General features: G+C 60.9%; 1 protein-coding gene across 1 annotated transcript; it reads right to left on the bottom strand.

Annotated features, from left to right (window-relative positions):
* Positions 1–999: 999 nt before the first annotated feature.
* CHRNB4 (cholinergic receptor nicotinic beta 4 subunit) lies at positions 1,000–15,206 on the bottom strand. The gene is made up of 6 exons (XM_036080872.2): positions 15,080–15,206; positions 10,549–10,697; positions 6,834–6,878; positions 6,621–6,730; positions 4,925–5,921; positions 1,000–1,624 (listed from the first exon to the last, which is right to left on the bottom strand). The coding sequence occupies exons 1-6, from the start codon at positions 15,132–15,134 to the stop codon at positions 1,484–1,486; spliced, it is 1,497 nt and encodes a 498-aa protein (XP_035936765.1). The 5' UTR covers positions 15,135–15,206; the 3' UTR covers positions 1,000–1,483.
* Between the last annotated feature and the right edge of the window lie 1,624 nt (positions 15,207–16,830).

The following is a 16,830-nucleotide window of genomic DNA, read 5'->3' as shown; positions in this document are numbered from 1 at the left end:
GCACCCACTGGGATGGTTAAGATACATCCCTACCGAGTGCAGATGGGGACCCAGAGCCGCGGTCTCTCTCCTACCTTGCGTGGGGAGATGCAGGGTGGTATGGGGGCCCCAGACCCCCATCTGACCGTGTCCTGGAAGTTAAACAGCCATTCCCCACGTAACCCAGCGATCACACTCCTGGGCGTTTATCGAGGGGGTGAAAACCTCGTTCACACAGAATCCCACAGACTTGAATGTTTTATAGCAGCTCTGTTCGCAGCTGACTGGTCGCTACCTCAGTGTGCGTCCGTGTCCACAAGACAGACTACTTACTGGTCAGCAAGAGACGGATTGGTGCCTGCACCAGCACGGGTGATCTCAAGGGCATTATGTCGAGGGACAAGAGTTGCCCCCTCTCCGGAGGTTGCACACTGTGTGGTTCATGGGCATGGCATCTGGAGAAGACCAGATCCTGGTGATGGGGAGGCCCACAGGGCTTGCCAGGGACTGGCCGGGAGGGAGGTGTTTGGGTGATCAGGCTCTCCCGTGTCCTGCTGACACGAATCTGCACATGTGTGAACATTCAGAGAACAATACACAAAAAGTCAATTTTATTGTATAATTTAAAAAACGGAATTTAAAAAAAGTCCTCTGTTGCCCAAGTATTTTAAGAGCCTATCACGTGCCATGTGCTGGGCGAAACCAGCGGGAGGACCAATCAGAGCATCGGTGCGGGGACAGCTCAGCCTGGCCTGGGTCTGAAGCAGGTGTCCCGGGCTGTGGAGTGCGGCGGAGAGGGTCCTTCTGTCAGAAGGGGAGCCAGGGACGGCTGCTTGGGGCGGGGGGGGGGGCATCTGAGCTTGAAGAAGGAACAGGAGTCAGTCATTCGTTCATTCGACATTTATTAAGCACCTGCTGTGTGCTGAGCGCTGTCCTAGGCCCTGGGGTTGTGCAGCGAACACGAAGGACCAGGTTCCTGCCGTCCCAGAGCTCACACTGGAGTGGCTGAGCTGGGGACAACAGACACACTACCAAGTGAGAATTCTGGTCCCGAGGAGGGCTGGAGGAAGGCGGGGTGACTGGGGAAGGCCTGACGGGGACATGACATGGGGACAGAGGATGCACTGGATGCTGCAGCCACTGCGGGAGCGTGGGGGGCGCCGGGGGATGAAGGTGCAGCCAATGCAGAGGCTTCGAGCTGGAAAGAATCCTGAAGCGTGTGCGGGTCTGAGAGAAGACTGGGGAGCAGAGGGCAGTGGGGTGACAGTGGGGCCGGGATGTGGGCAGGATTCCGGGCACGTCCTTCTCCCCAGTGCAGGGAAAGAGATTGGCCGGAGTCACACTGTCCGAAGCCCCTGCTGCTGGGCTTCCCTTCAGCGAGGGCAGCCCCCTGCTTCCGTCCTGCCCTCCCCCAGCTGTGGCTGTTTGTTTGACAGGGTTGACGGCCAAGGGACTCGGGTCCTCTCACCCTGCAGCCCCGGGGCCCTTGGGCACTCAGGACAGACTAGGACCCCTCGGAGGGCGTGTGGGTCTGGAAGAGGGGAGGCAGGAAGAGCCCCACGGTGCCGAGCACACACACAACCACAAACACCCACAGGAACAGCCGGTCGACCACCATGGCCACGTACTTCCAGTCCTCGACGACCTGCAGGCAGACAGAGTGGCCGTTACGGGCGCCCAGACCTCCCTGCTCTCCTTCCCCCACGCAGGGCCCTCGCTGTGGGCCAGGGAGCCCCTAGGCTGCTGTGGCCACCCCCCCAGCTGCAGCATTGCAGGACCCCCCCGGCGCCCCCCACCCGCAGCATTGCAGGACTCTCCCCCACTCGCACCCGCAGCATTGCAGGACCCCCCCCCCAGTACCCCCCACCTGCAGCATTGCAGGATTCTCCCCAACTTGCACCCACAGCATTGCAGGACACTTCCAGCACCCCCCACCCGCAGCATTGCTGCCCCCCGCAGCATTGCAGGACCCCCCCGGTGCCCCCCTGCAGCATTGCAGGACCCCCCTGGCGCCCCCCCCCGCAGCATTGCAGGACTCTCCCCCACTCACACCCGCAGCATTGCAGAACCCCCCCAGCACCCCTCCCGCAGCATTGCTGCCCCCCCGCAGCATTGCAGGACCCCCTGATGCTCCCCCGCAGCATTGCAGGACTGTCCCCCACTCGCACCCGCAGCATTGCAGGACCCCCCCAGCACCCCCCACCCGCAGCATTGCTGCCCCCCTGCAGCATTGCAGGACCCCCCCGGTGCCCCCCCCGCAGCATTGCAGGACTCTCCCCCACTCACACCCGCAGCATTGCAGGATCCCCCCAGCACCCCCCACCCGCAGCATTGCAGGACTCTCCCCCCCGACCCCCACAGGCACCAGGGAGGACAGGAAGCTACAGATGGAAGCATTAGTAATAGTAATACCACTAACGCTGAGCAGTGTGACTGGAGAACCACATCATGGCGAGTCCCCTTCTCTTACTTTGAGCCCCAGCCTCCTGCCTGAGCTCTGCCGAAAGGAAGATTTGGGGCCCACCTCGCTGTGTGGGGGGCAGGACACCTGGAAACCTGGCTGTGGAATCCGCTCAGTTCCCTAACACTGTGGACGGAGACCAGCCTCCCTCGGCTTCGTCACCTCCCCCGGCCCCCGTGTCCTAGAGCCACCGTGGGCACCCTGGTCTGTCGCCCCCCCACCCCACCCCCAACCCAGGCCCGTCTGACCCCTCTGCCCGTGTTCCCCGCTGGAGAGTGGCCTGACCTGAACGCAGCAGAGGCTCTGGACTTGGAAATTTGGGCAGCAGCGGACGAGGTGACGTCAGTGACCCAGTTCGTCGGGGCCCCTCCAGGGCGATCCCGTGTCAGGCGTCCCCCTCCACCCCCCAGGACCGGCGGGCCCCGTGCAGCCTGTGCCCCGTGTGGCCTCTGCTCGGCTCTCTGGGGTTTCATTTTGACAGCCCTCATTTAAGACGACTGTATTTTTGGTGTGTGTGACTTTTCCCCTCTTTTTATATTTGTGTGCTATTTACAGCGACCAGTTAATGGGGGGTGCTGAAGTTGAGCCACGGCCTGGGCCGACTGAGGGGTAGCCGTGCTCGGAAGGGGGCAAACCGGGCTGGAGGAAGGCGGCCAGCGTGCACTCAGGGCAGGCAGGGAAGTGTCAGGACGGCGTAGAGATCTGCTTGTGTCGTGGCTCTGGTCTGCACCAGCTGTGTGGCCCCGGGCCAGGCAGCGCGCGTCTCTGAGCCTCGTGCTCCCCGACATGGAGTGGGGTTTGCGTACATGCCTCTTGCCACGGTTCCTGGGGGGGGTTGGCAGTGATGTAGGTCCAGTCCTGCAAGAGCACCCCGTGTGTGCTCGGAGCTCGGGGAAATGGTGATTGTAATAATGGGGGACCCCGCCTGGTTGCTCCCCGCAAGAGGCTTTTGCTTGATTGAATTAGAAATGGCGGGAGGCATGTGAGTGTCACGGGGCGGGGGGACCTTGAGAAGAGGGCGCTCAGGGCGGGTGGCGGCTCAGCCAGGAGCACGGACACCAGCTTCTCAGCCTGAATGTGTGCCTGGAGCCCCGGGGGAGGGGTTACAGGTGTAGGCTCAGGGGGCCCCCCAGAGAGGCCTGGGCTCACTCAGAACGCGGCCCTGGTGGCCCCAGAGCCGGACCGTGAACAGTTACCCCGAGGTTCCCTGTAGCCAGCAGGGCCCTGCACTGTGTATCAGCATCCGGGACCCAGGGGATTAGCTGATGCCGAGCTGCTGGATGGTTTTAAAAGAAAGCACAACCAAAAGTGAAATCTGATGGTCTTCTAGAGCTGTGCTTCTCGAGCTGGACTGTAACGTGGGGTCTGCTGAAAATGCAGACTCTGAGTCCGGTGCGGGCCAGGCCGGGCTGTGTTTCTAACCGGCGGCGCTGCTGGCCCCGGCCGCGCTCCGAGGAGCTCCCATCCCACGTCCCGTTGGTTACGTGCTCTTCCTGTTTCACGGGGTGGTGCTGGAGCCTCTGCAGCCCGCTCGTGTCCCTCCAACTAACAGAAACCCGTGCTTTCCCCTGAGAAGGCGGCCGGCGCAAGGTGAGCACGAGGCTGTGCCCTCCTTCTGCCCGCAGCTGCAGGCCGCCGGGCGGGGGGTCTGCTCTGTAAGGTGTTGAAATGAGAGCATCCGCAGCACCGTGACTCAGCAGCCCTCCTGCCCGCTGCGGACACGTGCGGGAAAGTCTCTAGGCCGGGCCGTCCTGCTCTGCGTTCAGTTACCACCAGCCCGGCCTGCGAGGCCTGGGAGACCCTCTCCATTAGCGCCCCTGGCTTTGTCCTGTGACAGTAAACGTAACCTCCCTTTGCAAATCTGTCATCACATTATCACCGTACGAGCAGTGACGTTCTAACTGCTTTTCTGTACTTCCCAAAGCTGTCCTGTTTGTGTGGCTTGTTGGCAAGCTGGGGGACAAGGGGAGCAGGTGCCCTCGGTGCCCGGCCCACCCTCATCCCCAAGACTGAGGTCCCCTTCCAGCCCAGTGACAGCCGCCGGCTCAGGGTGCCCGTGGCTCCCCCCTCCTGTGCCCCAGCGTGAGGCCGGATGAGCTGGGGAGGGACTGCCCAGGGCCACCCTCCGCCTCGGGGGTGAGAGCCGAGGGGTGTGTGCTCCCCTGCGTCCTCAGAGCCCCCAGAGCCCATGGCAGTCATGAGCAGCCTGCTCCGCCTTCCCCGGTCTCCCCGGGGCCCTCCCTGAGCTTCCTGAGCTCACTCCGCAGGTGAACTGCCTTTGCCTGGGCCCTCAACTCAGGGCTGCTTTTGGGGACCCCAAAACAAACAAAAAACAGGTCTTTGGCACTTTCTTCCTCTTCCCTGATGCCTGGAGCTACAATAAAACAGTTCAGGTCTGGGTTCCACACTCCAGCCAAGGGTCTGGGCGCTCTGTCCCGTGAGTGAGCTGTGGGCAGTGGGGCGGGGACAGGGCTGGGGACTTACACTCTGGTCTTGGTCGTCACTCCTCATGTGCTGGGCAATGAAGCTGACGCCCTCTAATGCGTCCTGCACATCCTGCCGGAACCTCCCGGAAGACCTCAGCCGGAAACCCCGGGCCGTGCCCGCCACGTCGGAGCCGGACCCGGAGCCGGCCGGGGACTTGGGGGCTGCAGAGGCGGGATTCACAAAGTACATGGAGCTCCCGTAGAGGTTGGGGGCACTGGCTGGGCCTGCGGCCAAGGTGGAGGCGGCCTCGGACCGGGTCGGGCGAGGCTGGCTGGGCTGGGGGGTCCTCGAGGGGCTGCTGTCCGGGCGCTTCATGAAGAGGAAGGTGGGCAGCTTGTGTAGGAAGCAGCGCCGGACCCAGGGCGCCATGGTGTGCGTGCTGGGCGAGCGGTGGTGCACGTTGAGCACGCACACGCTGGTGACGATGGAGAAGGTGACGAGCACCATGGTGAACATGAGGTACTTGCCGATGAGCGGCACGTCCAGGGAGGTGGGCGGCACGATCTTGGAGATGAGCAGCAGGAACACGGTGAGCGCCAGTAGCACGGAGATGCACAGAGTCATCTTCTCGCCGCAGTCGGACGGCAGGTAGAAGACGAGGATGGCCAGCGAGGTGATGAGCACGCAGGGGATGATGAGGTTGATGGTGTAGAAGAGCGGCTTGCGGCGGATGATGAAGTCGTAGGTCACATCCACGTAGCTGGGGTCCTGCGGGTTCACGGTCCGCCGGCCCGGCAGCGCCACGATGTCCCACTCGCCGCTGGGGGTGAAGTCGTCCATGCTGGCCGTGGGGGTCTTGAGCACCATGTCGATCTCCGTGTGGTCGTAGGTCCAGGAGCGGAACTTGAGGGTGCAGTTCTGCTGGTCAAACGGGAAGTGCTTCACCTCGATCTTGCAGGCGCTCTTGTAGATGGCGGGTGGCAGCCAGAAGATGCTGCCGTTGGAGCGGACCACCACGTTGGTGTAGAGAGACACCTCGTAGGTTCCATCGGCGCTAGGGGCACGGAGAGGAGAACATGGGGAACTTGCCAGAGAGCCCTCGGGACCGTTTCTCAGCGGCCATCCTTCCAGCCCCTGGCGCCCTCCCCGAAAAGGCCAACTTTCCATGGCCCCTGCGTGGCACAGAGTGCCCTTCACGTGGATGAGCTCCCATGTGCCTCACAGTTATCAGAGGTGGGTTTTACTAGGATCCCCATTTTACAGATGGGGAAACCGAGGCTCAGAGAAGTTCAGTGACTTCTTAAAGGTCAGAAAACTAGGAAGCAGTCCAGCAAGGACCTGAACTTGGTTCATGCTTCTGCTGGGAACACTGTGACCCCACGAGACCCTCTCGCTCCCTCCACCCACCCAAGATATTGATGCTACCAACACCCAACACTGACAGAGCATCTGAGGGCCAACAAGATAGGATGGAGACCAGAAAGAGCACTGGATTCGGGGTCCAGATGCTGGCCCTGGGCCCAGCTGTGCCCAAATGAGCGAGTGAGTCTCTCCCCCCTTCTCCGGGCCTCCAATGCCCCACCTGCCATGGAGGGTGCTGGGTCTGCCCATTTCCTTTTCCAGCCTGACTGCCTGGAGGTCTGAGTGAAGCACAGATGAGGCCCAGGGCTGGCCTCAGGACCCGAGGACCCCCAGAGTCCAGGCCTGCTGCCCTGGCCTGGCTCTCATCTCCTCGGCCAACCCTGCCACTCACTTGTTGTAAAGCACGATGTCTGGCAGCCAGATGCGCTTTGCAGGGATCCTCAGGATGTTCACACCTTCATAGCGGGAGCTGTTCCAGGCCAGGCGGTAGTCGGTCCACTCCTGAGCAGACAGGCACAGCCCTGTAAGTTGGAGGCTCGTAGCCACCAAGGGGGTGGCCCTGGAAGAAATGCCTCCTGGGCTGGGGACACTGCAGGACACTTACCTGTTTCAGCCAGACATTGGTGGTCATGATCTGTTCTCGCTCATTCTGGGGAGGGAAACGGGGATATCCGTTCACCAGGTGGGAGGAGCCTTCACACACAGACCCCACGTTATCACACAGAAGGCTCGGGGCTCCAGGACCACATGCCCAGCTGCTGACCCACCATCTCCGGGATGGCTCAGAGGTATTTCACACCCCACGTGTCTGGGACAAAGCTTGTGATCATCACCCAGATCAGGTCCTCTGCTGATATTGCTTCCCCCGGCCATGCAGCTCCATAGGCCAGAAACCTGGGGGCAGTCTCTGCACCCCATTCTCTGACCCCCCAGGGTGTCCTGTAGATGGAACCCTCTGCGTGCATCTCAGACTTGTCTGCTTCTGTCATGGCTGCCGGCAGTATCCACCAGCTGGACAACTGCAGTCGCCTCCCTACTAGTCCTCCTCCTCACCCGGGCCTCCTCCCCACTGGTCCTCCTCCCCCGGGCCTCCTCCTCACCCCGCGCCTCCTCGTCCCCCAGGCCTCCTCCCTGCTGGTCCTCCTCCTCACCCTGTGTGTCTTCGTCCCACTGTCTCTACTCAGCAGCCAGGGGATCCTTTCAAAGGGCTCCTCTCAAGCTGAAAACCCCCACTCTTTCCCCATGTCCCCCAGTGTCCCTCCTCCATCCTCCCCCCCAACTCCCGAAGTTTCTTTATAATTTATTTATTTTTCATAGTGGTAAAATGCACATAACATAAAATTTGCCACGTTAACGGCAGTTGGTGTAAAGTTCTTGTCTGATCATTCCAATATCCGAATCATCTGTGTGTCTGTTTCCTTTTTTTTTTTCCTCTCAGTCTTTTTTCATTTTGTCTTGTCTTACTGTGTGCCTAGTGCATTTTTATCTGCTTTCATAGGCCTCCAGGGAGAACTGACTTTGGCATAATGGCAGATAGATGAGGGGCAGATCCCCTTCATCTAGTCTGTGTCTGAGCTGGTTCACAGCAGGTTTAGTTGTTTTGAGAGCTGGCCTATTTTTTATTCATTTTTACTCTGACAGGTGGTCTTTTCAGGGTCTCCCCATCTCGTGGGGCCCGAATGCTGGCATGTGCCCCCAGCCCTGCGAGAGCACCAGACACTCAGCTGGGCTCCAGCCTCACAGCCACCATGCTGCCCTCCTCTCCTCAGCCCCTCGGCCTTTTACCATGTACCTGTCATCATGGGCAGGGAAAAGCGCCATAGACCGAGGGTCACCTCCTGGAATCTGGTCCCTCGAGTCCTGGCTGAGCTCTCCAAGACTGTCACACAGATTAATGGAGTGGGAGGCATTTTTATACAGCTTTTCTAGTTGTTCTTGTGGAAAAGCTAGTCTGCAACACTGAACGCCTTCATCGGTCTTTAAAAACATTTTTTTTTTTTAAGTTGCAGTAAAACTTACTTATATACAGTGAAGTGCATAGGTTTTAAGCAAACAGTTTGATCCATTTGAGCAAATATATTACCCACATGGCCCACCTCCATTCAGGCTCTATCACTCAGGAATTCTCTTGTGTCTCAGTCCTGTCCGTCCCTCCCCAGCGGCTGCAGAACACGCCCGAGGAGGATGGCTCAAGGCCTGGCCACCCCAGGGAGCTTCTTGGGAGGGCCTGCACACACTCCTTGCTTCCTCCCTGGAAACTTCCATCTTTAAACTGGTCGTGCCCATAACCCTCCCTCCTGGAAAACCAGATCCTGGAATACAGAAGAAATAAACCCTCGGACTGAATACATTCTCCGTACAGCGTTCGGGGTGATCACCGCTCACAGGAGCGCGCTAACGGCATAGGGCGGGAGCCCTCCTCCTCCTGGTAACTTCTGTGACCTCCCACGGCCCACAGGGTAGATCTGGCAGGGGCAGCCTTAGCCTGGAAGTGCGACCACAGCCGCCTGCCTGTTTCCCCTGAGCAGGGCAGCAGCCGTGCAGTGGCAGCTGGGCTCACCCCGTTAAGCAAAACGCCTTTGGCTGCACCGTAAACTCCAACACTAGCCTGGCCTGGCTCCTTGTTCTTCCCAGGCGGCCTGCAGAGGGGAGAGGGACAGAAAGCCCAGGCTGTCCGTCCCCTCCCGCATTGTCTGGCTGTGCTTCCTCCCAGGGGACCCTCCTCCCAAGCCTTCTGGGGGGCGTTGCTTGGAGGGGGTGGGTTTGTGGGGGCCACCTGTCCTCAGGAGGTTCAGCCCCCCCGTTACCTCCTTCCCCACGACCAGACGCGGTACCCTAGAGTGCTCCCCTCACAGCTCCTTCCCGGGCAGGCTCCAACCCCGTGGATGGGGCTGTGGGAAGGCCACACGGGGAAGGTTAACCATAGGCCGTGGGTCCTGCAGACACTCTCAGCTCAGAGACGAGGAGGGGAGAGGGGGAGCTCCCCGGCACCTCAGCACCCCTACCCCTGCCCCACATCCACACACCAGGAGCTGACAGCCCTACTTGTGGAGTCTGCAAGCTGTTCCTCCTTCTCATGCCCGCGGTGGCTGCCCTCACCTGTCCAGACTCTCACCCCCCCGGGCAGCGGCTGCCTCTGGTCCTGTCCCCGCACCGGGGCCTCGGTACCCGTCAGGTCCCACAGCCTCGTTCCTCTGTCCCCCGACGAGAGGGGGGACGTGAGGGCCTCTGTTGGGCAGGCTAAGGGAGGGCGATGATAGGGTAGAGCTGCCAGGACAAGGAGAAGTTTATGGCCATGGTGGACGCCCACCTGTTCGTGGCAGGCCTGTTGGCCGCCCACCCCGCGGTCATTGCCCCTTCACATCTTTGTTAAGAGAACCATGACTTTGTTCGGTATCGGACACTCATGATCTTCCGGGCCTGCTGGCCAGCTGTGGCTGAGGCTCAGGGATCCAGGGCTCGTCCACAGGGCAGGTCTCTGGGACAGAGAGGATCTGAGAGCTCCTGCCACAGACATTGTTACGTGACATTTTATGTTTGGACCTGTGGCCGCCATCTGATGATCGGAATCCTGCCATTACGGACAGCGACCCAGAACTCCGGCACCGCCGGGTCCCCGACTGACCGGTACAGGCAGTGACCTAGAACTCCGACACCACCAGGTCCCCGACTGACCGGCACGGACAGCGACCCAGAGCTCCGGCACCGCCGGGTCCCCAACTGATCGGCACGGACAGCGACCTAAAACTCTGACACCATCGGGTCCCCGACTGACCAGCACGGACAGCGACCCAGAACTCCGGCACCGCCGGGTCCCCGACTGACCCGCACGGACAGCGACCCAGAACTCCGGCACCGCCGGGTCCCCGACTGACCGGCACGGGCAGCGACGCAGAGCTCTAGCACCACCGGGTCCCTGACTGACTGACCAGCACTGACACACTGGCCTGCTCTCGCCGGGGTGTTCTCAGTGTTTTGGCCACTGGGACTTGGATGTTCTGTGGCTTGAAGTTAAAGCATTTTCATCGATGTTGAGATCTGGGATTAGCAGGGGCCCTGAACGGTGGGACTGGTGTGCACGCAGCGGGCAGGGCTCGCCCAGCAAGGACGGGAGCGCAAGGCCAGCCTGCAGTTCCGGGACCAAGGATTCACAGCACAGAGGCGGTTGGGCCTCCAGTTTAGGCGGACTCCTGAACATATGCATATGGAAAAGGAGCAGACGAGCGATCTGACCTGGTCTAGAGGTCTGGGGCAAGCCAGAGGTGCCCCCAGCCCCGCACTCTGGCCCCCCAGCCTGGACGGGGGCGGTCAGCACCTACCACGCTGATGAGCTGGGCCAGGGACAGCTGCAGCTGGATGGAGATGAGCTGGGCCGAGCTGGTGGCCGGGCGGATCAGGTTGTTGTAGCGGGTTCTGTTCAGAAGGTCATCTACAAGCCTCTCCTCTGCATTGGCCACATGGCAGTCCCCTGGGGAGACACACGGTCAGACCTGCTGGGCCGTCCCTGCTGGCCGCTAAGGGGAGAGTGGGGCCGGTGCACAGGGGCCGGGGGCGGGCTGCCCCTCCTTCCTCCCCTTCCCACTAGGATGAAGGGCAGCCCACACCCGGACGCTGTGTCCAGAAACGGGGTGCTGCCTGCAAGTCTCTCTGCACCCCAAGTCTATCCGTCCATCCTCCCGCTCCCCGCCCCCAGCCCCGGTCATGGAGCACGGCCCGGGCTCTTCCCGTATCCCCTTGCGGGTGTCCCTGCCCGACTCTGCCCCTGCGGCCACGCACCACGCGGCACGACAGTCAGTGGCTGTGGCCTCACCAGGGCCTTCCCCGCCCGAGCCTCTCAGGCCTCCCAGACTGAGCCCTTTGGCCCTGGTACCAGCCTGCCCTCCTCAACCTGATCTTTTCTCACGGACCCACCCAGACGCTCGGCGCTCCACCATCCCTCCTGCTTTCCTCTCCCCACCCTGTCTTCACGGTCGTACTTCTGAGCCCTTGGGCGCACTCTCTCGCCAGAGTTGCCCCCAGGCCACCAACCATCAAACGTCTGTCTGCCTTGTGCCAGACACCGTGCCACGTGCTGGGGATGACAGCAAGCAAACACCAGAAGTGACTCCTGCCTCGGTTTCCTGTGTAGCGGAGGAGGGATCCTACCATGGGTTTTGTGTGCAGAGCGGGGAGGAGGGTGGTACGTTCTCGGGGAGAGAACAGACTGACCACGGGGAGTTTCCCGAGTTAAGACCCTCAGACTGCAAAGTGTTGGGGTCCAGCTGACAGTTGGCTCCTGGTCCGGAGCTTAAAGGAGAGGGGTGGGGGGCGCCTGGGTGGCTCAGATGGTTAAGCGTCTGCCTTCAGCTCAGGTCATGATCTCCAGGTCCTGGGATCGAGCCCCGCGTCGGGCTCCCTGCTCAGCGGGGAGTCTGCTTCTCCCTCTTCCTCTGCCTCTCCCCCATTGCTCCTGCGCGCCCTCTCTCTCTCTGTCTCAAATAAATAAAAAAAAAATTAAAAAAAAAAAAAAAAAGGAGAGGGGTGGGCTCAGGGCCGTAACCGGTGCAGCTCCCACAAGAAGCCTGGCCTGCCCCTGGGCCCCCTGAGCTCCCACAGGCCTGGATCTCTTGCTCAGTGGGGTGTGGGTCTTGGTCCCAGCTCCTTCACACGTCTGGGAGTGAAGATGAGGTTCAGGGACCTGGTCTTGTTTACCCTGGTGTCTTCTGGGAGGATGTGTCAGCTGAGGGCAGAGGTGGGGGTGGTGCCGTGGGAAGAGACTCTGGGGAAGGTCAAGGACACTTGAGCAGGAGAGCCCAGCAGCAGGGAGGGGAGATGGGCAGAGCAGGTGGTGTTGGTCAGGAGAGCAGGTGGGAGAAGATCAGGGAACAGGGGGGCTGAGGAGGTGGGGGTGGGGCTGCCGGGGAGGGGCTGGGTCTCACTGGGCGTGGGATTCAGATGGCATCCTTCCCTGAAGGGCCAGTGCTGGCTTTTTGCCAAATCCCTCCCTCTGGGTGGGGCCCGGGGGCCCAGAGCCTGAACGGCCTGTGAAGTGGGTCCAAGGTGGCCTCCTGTGTGGGTGCTGGGCTGCACACAGGGGCACGGGAGCTGGCGCCACGCCAGCCTGCTCCGTGCACTTTCCGACTCACTGCCTGTGTGGAGCAGATGCAATATTTAGTGCCTTGTGAATGATGCTCCCGGGTGCACCTGCTGCCCGCTGCCCCTCCCCCAGACTGCCTGGGGCTGTCCAGAGGGAGTCCTCTGGATGCGTGGCCTAGATTCTGAGCTCTGCCTCTTACACCCTGGACCCCTCCCAGAGGCAAGCTGTCTGAATGCCCTAGAAGCCAGCCTGGAGCCCCAGGCTGAAGCTGGGTCCCTCCCACGGCGCCTCTCTAGTGCGTATATTTGGGCTGACCCGTCATTTCAGAAAGTGGGCTGTATCACTTGCCCAAGCCCCTCTGGCATTTCTGAGGCCGGTCTGGGGTCAGAATCTGCAGCTCCTGGTCCTACAGGACAGGGAGAGACTGGAGCCCACATCTCTGCAGCCCAGAGGTTGGTCCACCAGGTTCCTGAGAGGTCAAGGCTGCTCTGCAGGCTGGGGCGCTCGGGCTGCTCACCTTTGGGGCTGTCCTGCCTCCTGGGCCTTCACCTGGCCTGAGGGACCCTCCCCATCCTGAGGACAGGCTGTGGGCTCCAGAGTTGGGGGTTCTGAAAACCTCAGGCCATTTTGTGCGTTCCCTGTTTCTCATCCGGGGAAACTAAGACCCAAGAGGGAAGGAACTTACTTGAGGAGCCCCAGCAGGTCAGAGCAGAGCCAGGTCTCAGAGCCTCCCTCAGAGAGGGGCCCTCCCGGGCCCCAGTGCCTTCTGCCCTGCCCTTGCTAACGTCCCCAAAAGGAGACTGCCCTGCAGAGGCCATCGTGGTAACCATAGCTGAGTGTGTGTGCCGCTGTCACCTGTGTTTGCGTTCGTATGTGTGTGCGTGTAAGGGGGTGGGGCTGGGAAAGACCAGCAGGGCTGCTGTGGGCTGGAATGGTCTCCCACCACCACCAAAGGCAGCGGGAACCCAGAACAACACATATTTGTTGCTTTCTGTCTGTGAGGCCTGCTGGGTTCAAAAGACAAGGGCCTGTCCCCGCTCCATGACAAGGGTGGCCCAGAATGGGGGGAGCCTCCTGGGCACCTCTGGGGGTCACGTCCCAGCCCTGGGGTCAACACAGTTCAACAGGGAGGCCACCACTAGGGGTCAGTCATGACGCAGTGGCTCTCAGGAGTCCTGGGCCAGCGCTGTCTGTGTCTAGGGCCTGGCCTTCCTAGGCCTTCTCTGGAAAGGCAGCTCGGGAGCAGGAAGGGGTTAACATCTGGGGGAAGCCGCAGCTCAAACCCTCACTGTCCTGACTGTGTGTACCGCTGGACAAAGCATAATCTTAAAATCTAATATTGGGAAAACCAAGAGATAATAGCTATTGTTTTGGAACACAAACCATAGAAGGTAAAGACCAACAGCATCTCCTGGCCAGGCAGCATCCAGAAGGCAAAGTGATTTTCAGTTTGGGGTGAGTGTCCTTCACTGAGGAAAGGAACAGGAGATTTGTATTTATTAAAAGGCAGCTCTGGATTTTTTTTTTTTAAAGGTCGAGATTTTTACCTTTTACGAAAAGCTCACCACATATTATCTGTCATGTGTAAGAATCACCTGGGTGCTTGTATAAACCCAGGTTCCCAGGCTCTATTTCCCGAGATTTAGATCTCTGAGGCTGGGGTGGGGCCCAGGAATTTGTAGGGGGTAATCCTGATGCCAGTGGCCCCAGGACGGCGCTTTAGAGACACGGCCACTGACTCATATCTGAGTCCCCAAGGATGTAGGCAGGGCATATCATTCCTATAGAACAGATGGGGAAACTGAGGCCTGGAGAGAGGAAAGGAATGGCATGGGGTCACCCAGCAAGTGGTGACAGAGCCAGGACACACGCAGAGTGGGGACACCATCTTTGGTGAGAGCTGCACTTCCCTATAGGAACTTGTATGTCCTCGCAGTCCTGCCTCCAACACCCCCAGTGCTGTGTCCTGTCCAAGGAAGATGTAGTCCCGCCTGGTCTCCTGGGCTAAGCAGGACTCAGAGGACAAGCCTGGGCCAGACAGTAGGAGCTCAGGGTCCTTGGAACTCGGGGCGAGGGTGGGGGGGCGGGTGACTGAGGCCCAGAGAAGGCGACCCTCATCACATCTGGGCTCTGCCTGGGAAGGGCGGATGGGGTCTCCCTTTCAGGTGTCAGAGACTGCCGCTCCCCACTTCGCCAGCCTGACGCTGCGCCACGCTGTCTGTCCAAGCCAGCCCAGCCCCAAGGGTGGGTGACCAGAGACAGTGGTGTCTTAGAAGTGTGTTTCTTAGGAGACACGCCCCACACTGCAAACCATTCCGGGTCTGGCGATTTGGGCAAGCCCTTCCCGGTCCGGGCCGAGTTTCCCCATCTCTACCCTAGCGGCGTGGAGCCCTCCCTCCCAGGCCGAGCCGCGGGGGTGCTCCCTGCGTCTACACCTGGCCGGTGAGGAGCCTACTGGCACCTGACACCGCTGTCCCGCAGGCTCCCTTCGCGCCAGTGCAGAGCCGGTACCACGCAGCCCCGGCTCAGCCCCGAGGCTCTCGCCGCGGAGGCTGCCCGGCAGGTGCACAGGGAGGAGAGGCAGTCCCCACTCCAAGCCTCGGGGACCCATCGCCCTGGCCCGTCCCAGAGGCCTCGGCCAGTGGGCTCAGCCCGCCCACGCCCCCGCCCGGCCGGGACGACCTCGGGCCACTCCCCCAGGCTCCCCCACCTGTGGCCAGTGCAGCCGGGCGGTGCGACCGGCGCCCCTCCCTCCTTTCCCGAAAAGAACTCACCGCGCGGGCAAAGGGCAACCAGGGAGAAAAGGACCAGGGGCTGCGCACTCCTCATGGCGGGCGGGGGCCGGAGAGGCAGCCGCGGCGAGCCCAGCTGTCGGAGCACCCCGGCGCCGGCGAGCCGCGAGCAGGCAGGGAGCGCGGGGGCCGGCCTCGGAGTCTGACGGCGCCGCCGGCGGGCACTAGGACCCGGCAGAGCGGCGGGGCCCCGCGGGGGCGGCCGCCGTGAGCCCCGCCCACTCGGGGAGGGGAGGGGCCGGCTGGGGCTCCGGGACCTGCGGCCGCGGTTTCTCGCCCCCGCCTGGCTCCCACCTGCTCCGGCTGCGCCCGCCCCGCGCGTCCGTGGGGAGACCCGGGGACGCTGGCGCAGGGTCCCCGCACTGTTCGGGCACGTCGTTGTGCCCCAGGGAGGGTCCGTACCCTGGGGTTTGCCGAAAGAAAGGGGCGTCGCAGGGAGTAGGGAGCGAGCCAGCTGGAGTGGGGCTCGGCTCTCTGCAGACAAGGGGGGCGCTTAGGAAAAGTGGGTGCATTGGGGAGGGTGACTAGCTCAGGGTCCCCTGGCCTAGCTTGGGGAACTGGGGAAGCGAGCAGAGTTGAAGGGACTGGATGGGGCCCGGAGTGGGCCGCCTGCGTCCCTCGTCCCCCCTTCTCCCCTTGGCCTTCTACCTGGGCTGACCCGAGGCAGCTCAGGTGACTCAAGGGAGCACGCAGCCCCTCCTCCAGCCCGGTGGTCCTCACCGGGTGTTGGGATCAGTACTATTCCCCTCGGGGCCGGGACTTCACGGGACAGGCATCAGCACCGGGGCAGCCCTACTTCGGACTTGGCCAGAGCCTCAGTCCGGGACCTAAAAGGGCCTCCGGTGATTTCCGTAGCGCGCGGCCCCACACCTCCTCCCCTGTCTGGGTCCCAGCAGGCAAACGGAACAACTGGTTCTTTTTAAAAGATCATATGTGGGACCAAGCGGGAGGGCAGGATCTGGGAGAGTGCCACCTTCTTCCCCCAGGATTCGCAGTCTTACTTTCATAACGCTTCCCCCGTCGTCCTCTTGCTACAATCGGATACGACCACATATGATCTTTTAAAAAGAACGCTCTTGAAATGTAGTTGACTTTCCCTTTGGGATGGTTTGGAGAATTTAGGTTCAAGTGCGTCCTCTCTTCTCCAAACTGCAACAATAAATAGGTGAAATATATACAGTAAATTAAAAAGTCACAGCCAGGCTGAAAAACAAGATCGCCATCAATCAAAATCAGAAAAGAAATGCAGACTGGTAGGGGGTGGCTGAAGCCTGGAGCCTGCTGGGCTCTGGAAGCCAAAGGCAGTGGCAGATCCTTTGGGATTAAGGGGGACTAAAAGACTGGACTAGAAGATGGGGGTTTGCATGTACCTCAAAGGAAGGAAGCTGGGAGGGGAAGCCGGCTGCTGATCTGTTGTCTGAAGTCCTAGCTTTGTGGGATGCACGTTTTCCCTGATATACCATAGGATGGGAGCTTAAAAATGCCCACCTAGAAGCAGCTGCCAAACTGTAAGTTAGGTGAGCAAAGGTGAGAGGGTAGGAAGACAGAGAGGGAGAGAATATAACATCCATTGGAAAAAGCCTACAACTGTGCCAGAAAGTAAGAGAAGGGCTGGGAGAATGATGGGGACATGTTAGAGGGGCACGTGAGCCATCCTGGAGGGGCTCCACCAACCAAGTCTGGGACAATTTGAGCATTAAAATAAGTAATAATGCTGATGAATACTCACTGAA

Source organism: Halichoerus grypus, chromosome 8, assembly GCF_964656455.1.
Source record: "Halichoerus grypus chromosome 8, mHalGry1.hap1.1, whole genome shotgun sequence".
Classification (NCBI taxonomy): Eukaryota; Metazoa; Chordata; class Mammalia; order Carnivora; family Phocidae; genus Halichoerus; species Halichoerus grypus.
Note: the sequence above shows the minus strand (reverse complement) of the source record. Positions and strands in the feature narration are given on the sequence as shown.

Excerpts from the sequence above, each read along its gene's own strand:
- CHRNB4 (XM_036080872.2), bottom strand. The coding sequence starts at position 15,134 with ATGAGGAGTGCGCAGCCCCTGGTCCTTTTCTCCCTGGTTGCCCTTTGC. Across the intron at positions 6,879-10,548 it reads TGGCCCAGCTCATCAGCGTG|AATGAGCGAGAACAGATCAT; the intron begins GTAGGTGCTGAC and ends TTCCCTCCCCAG. Across the intron at positions 5,922-6,620 it reads GACATCGTGCTTTACAACAA|CGCCGATGGAACCTACGAGG; the intron begins GTGAGTGGCAGG and ends CCGTGCCCCTAG.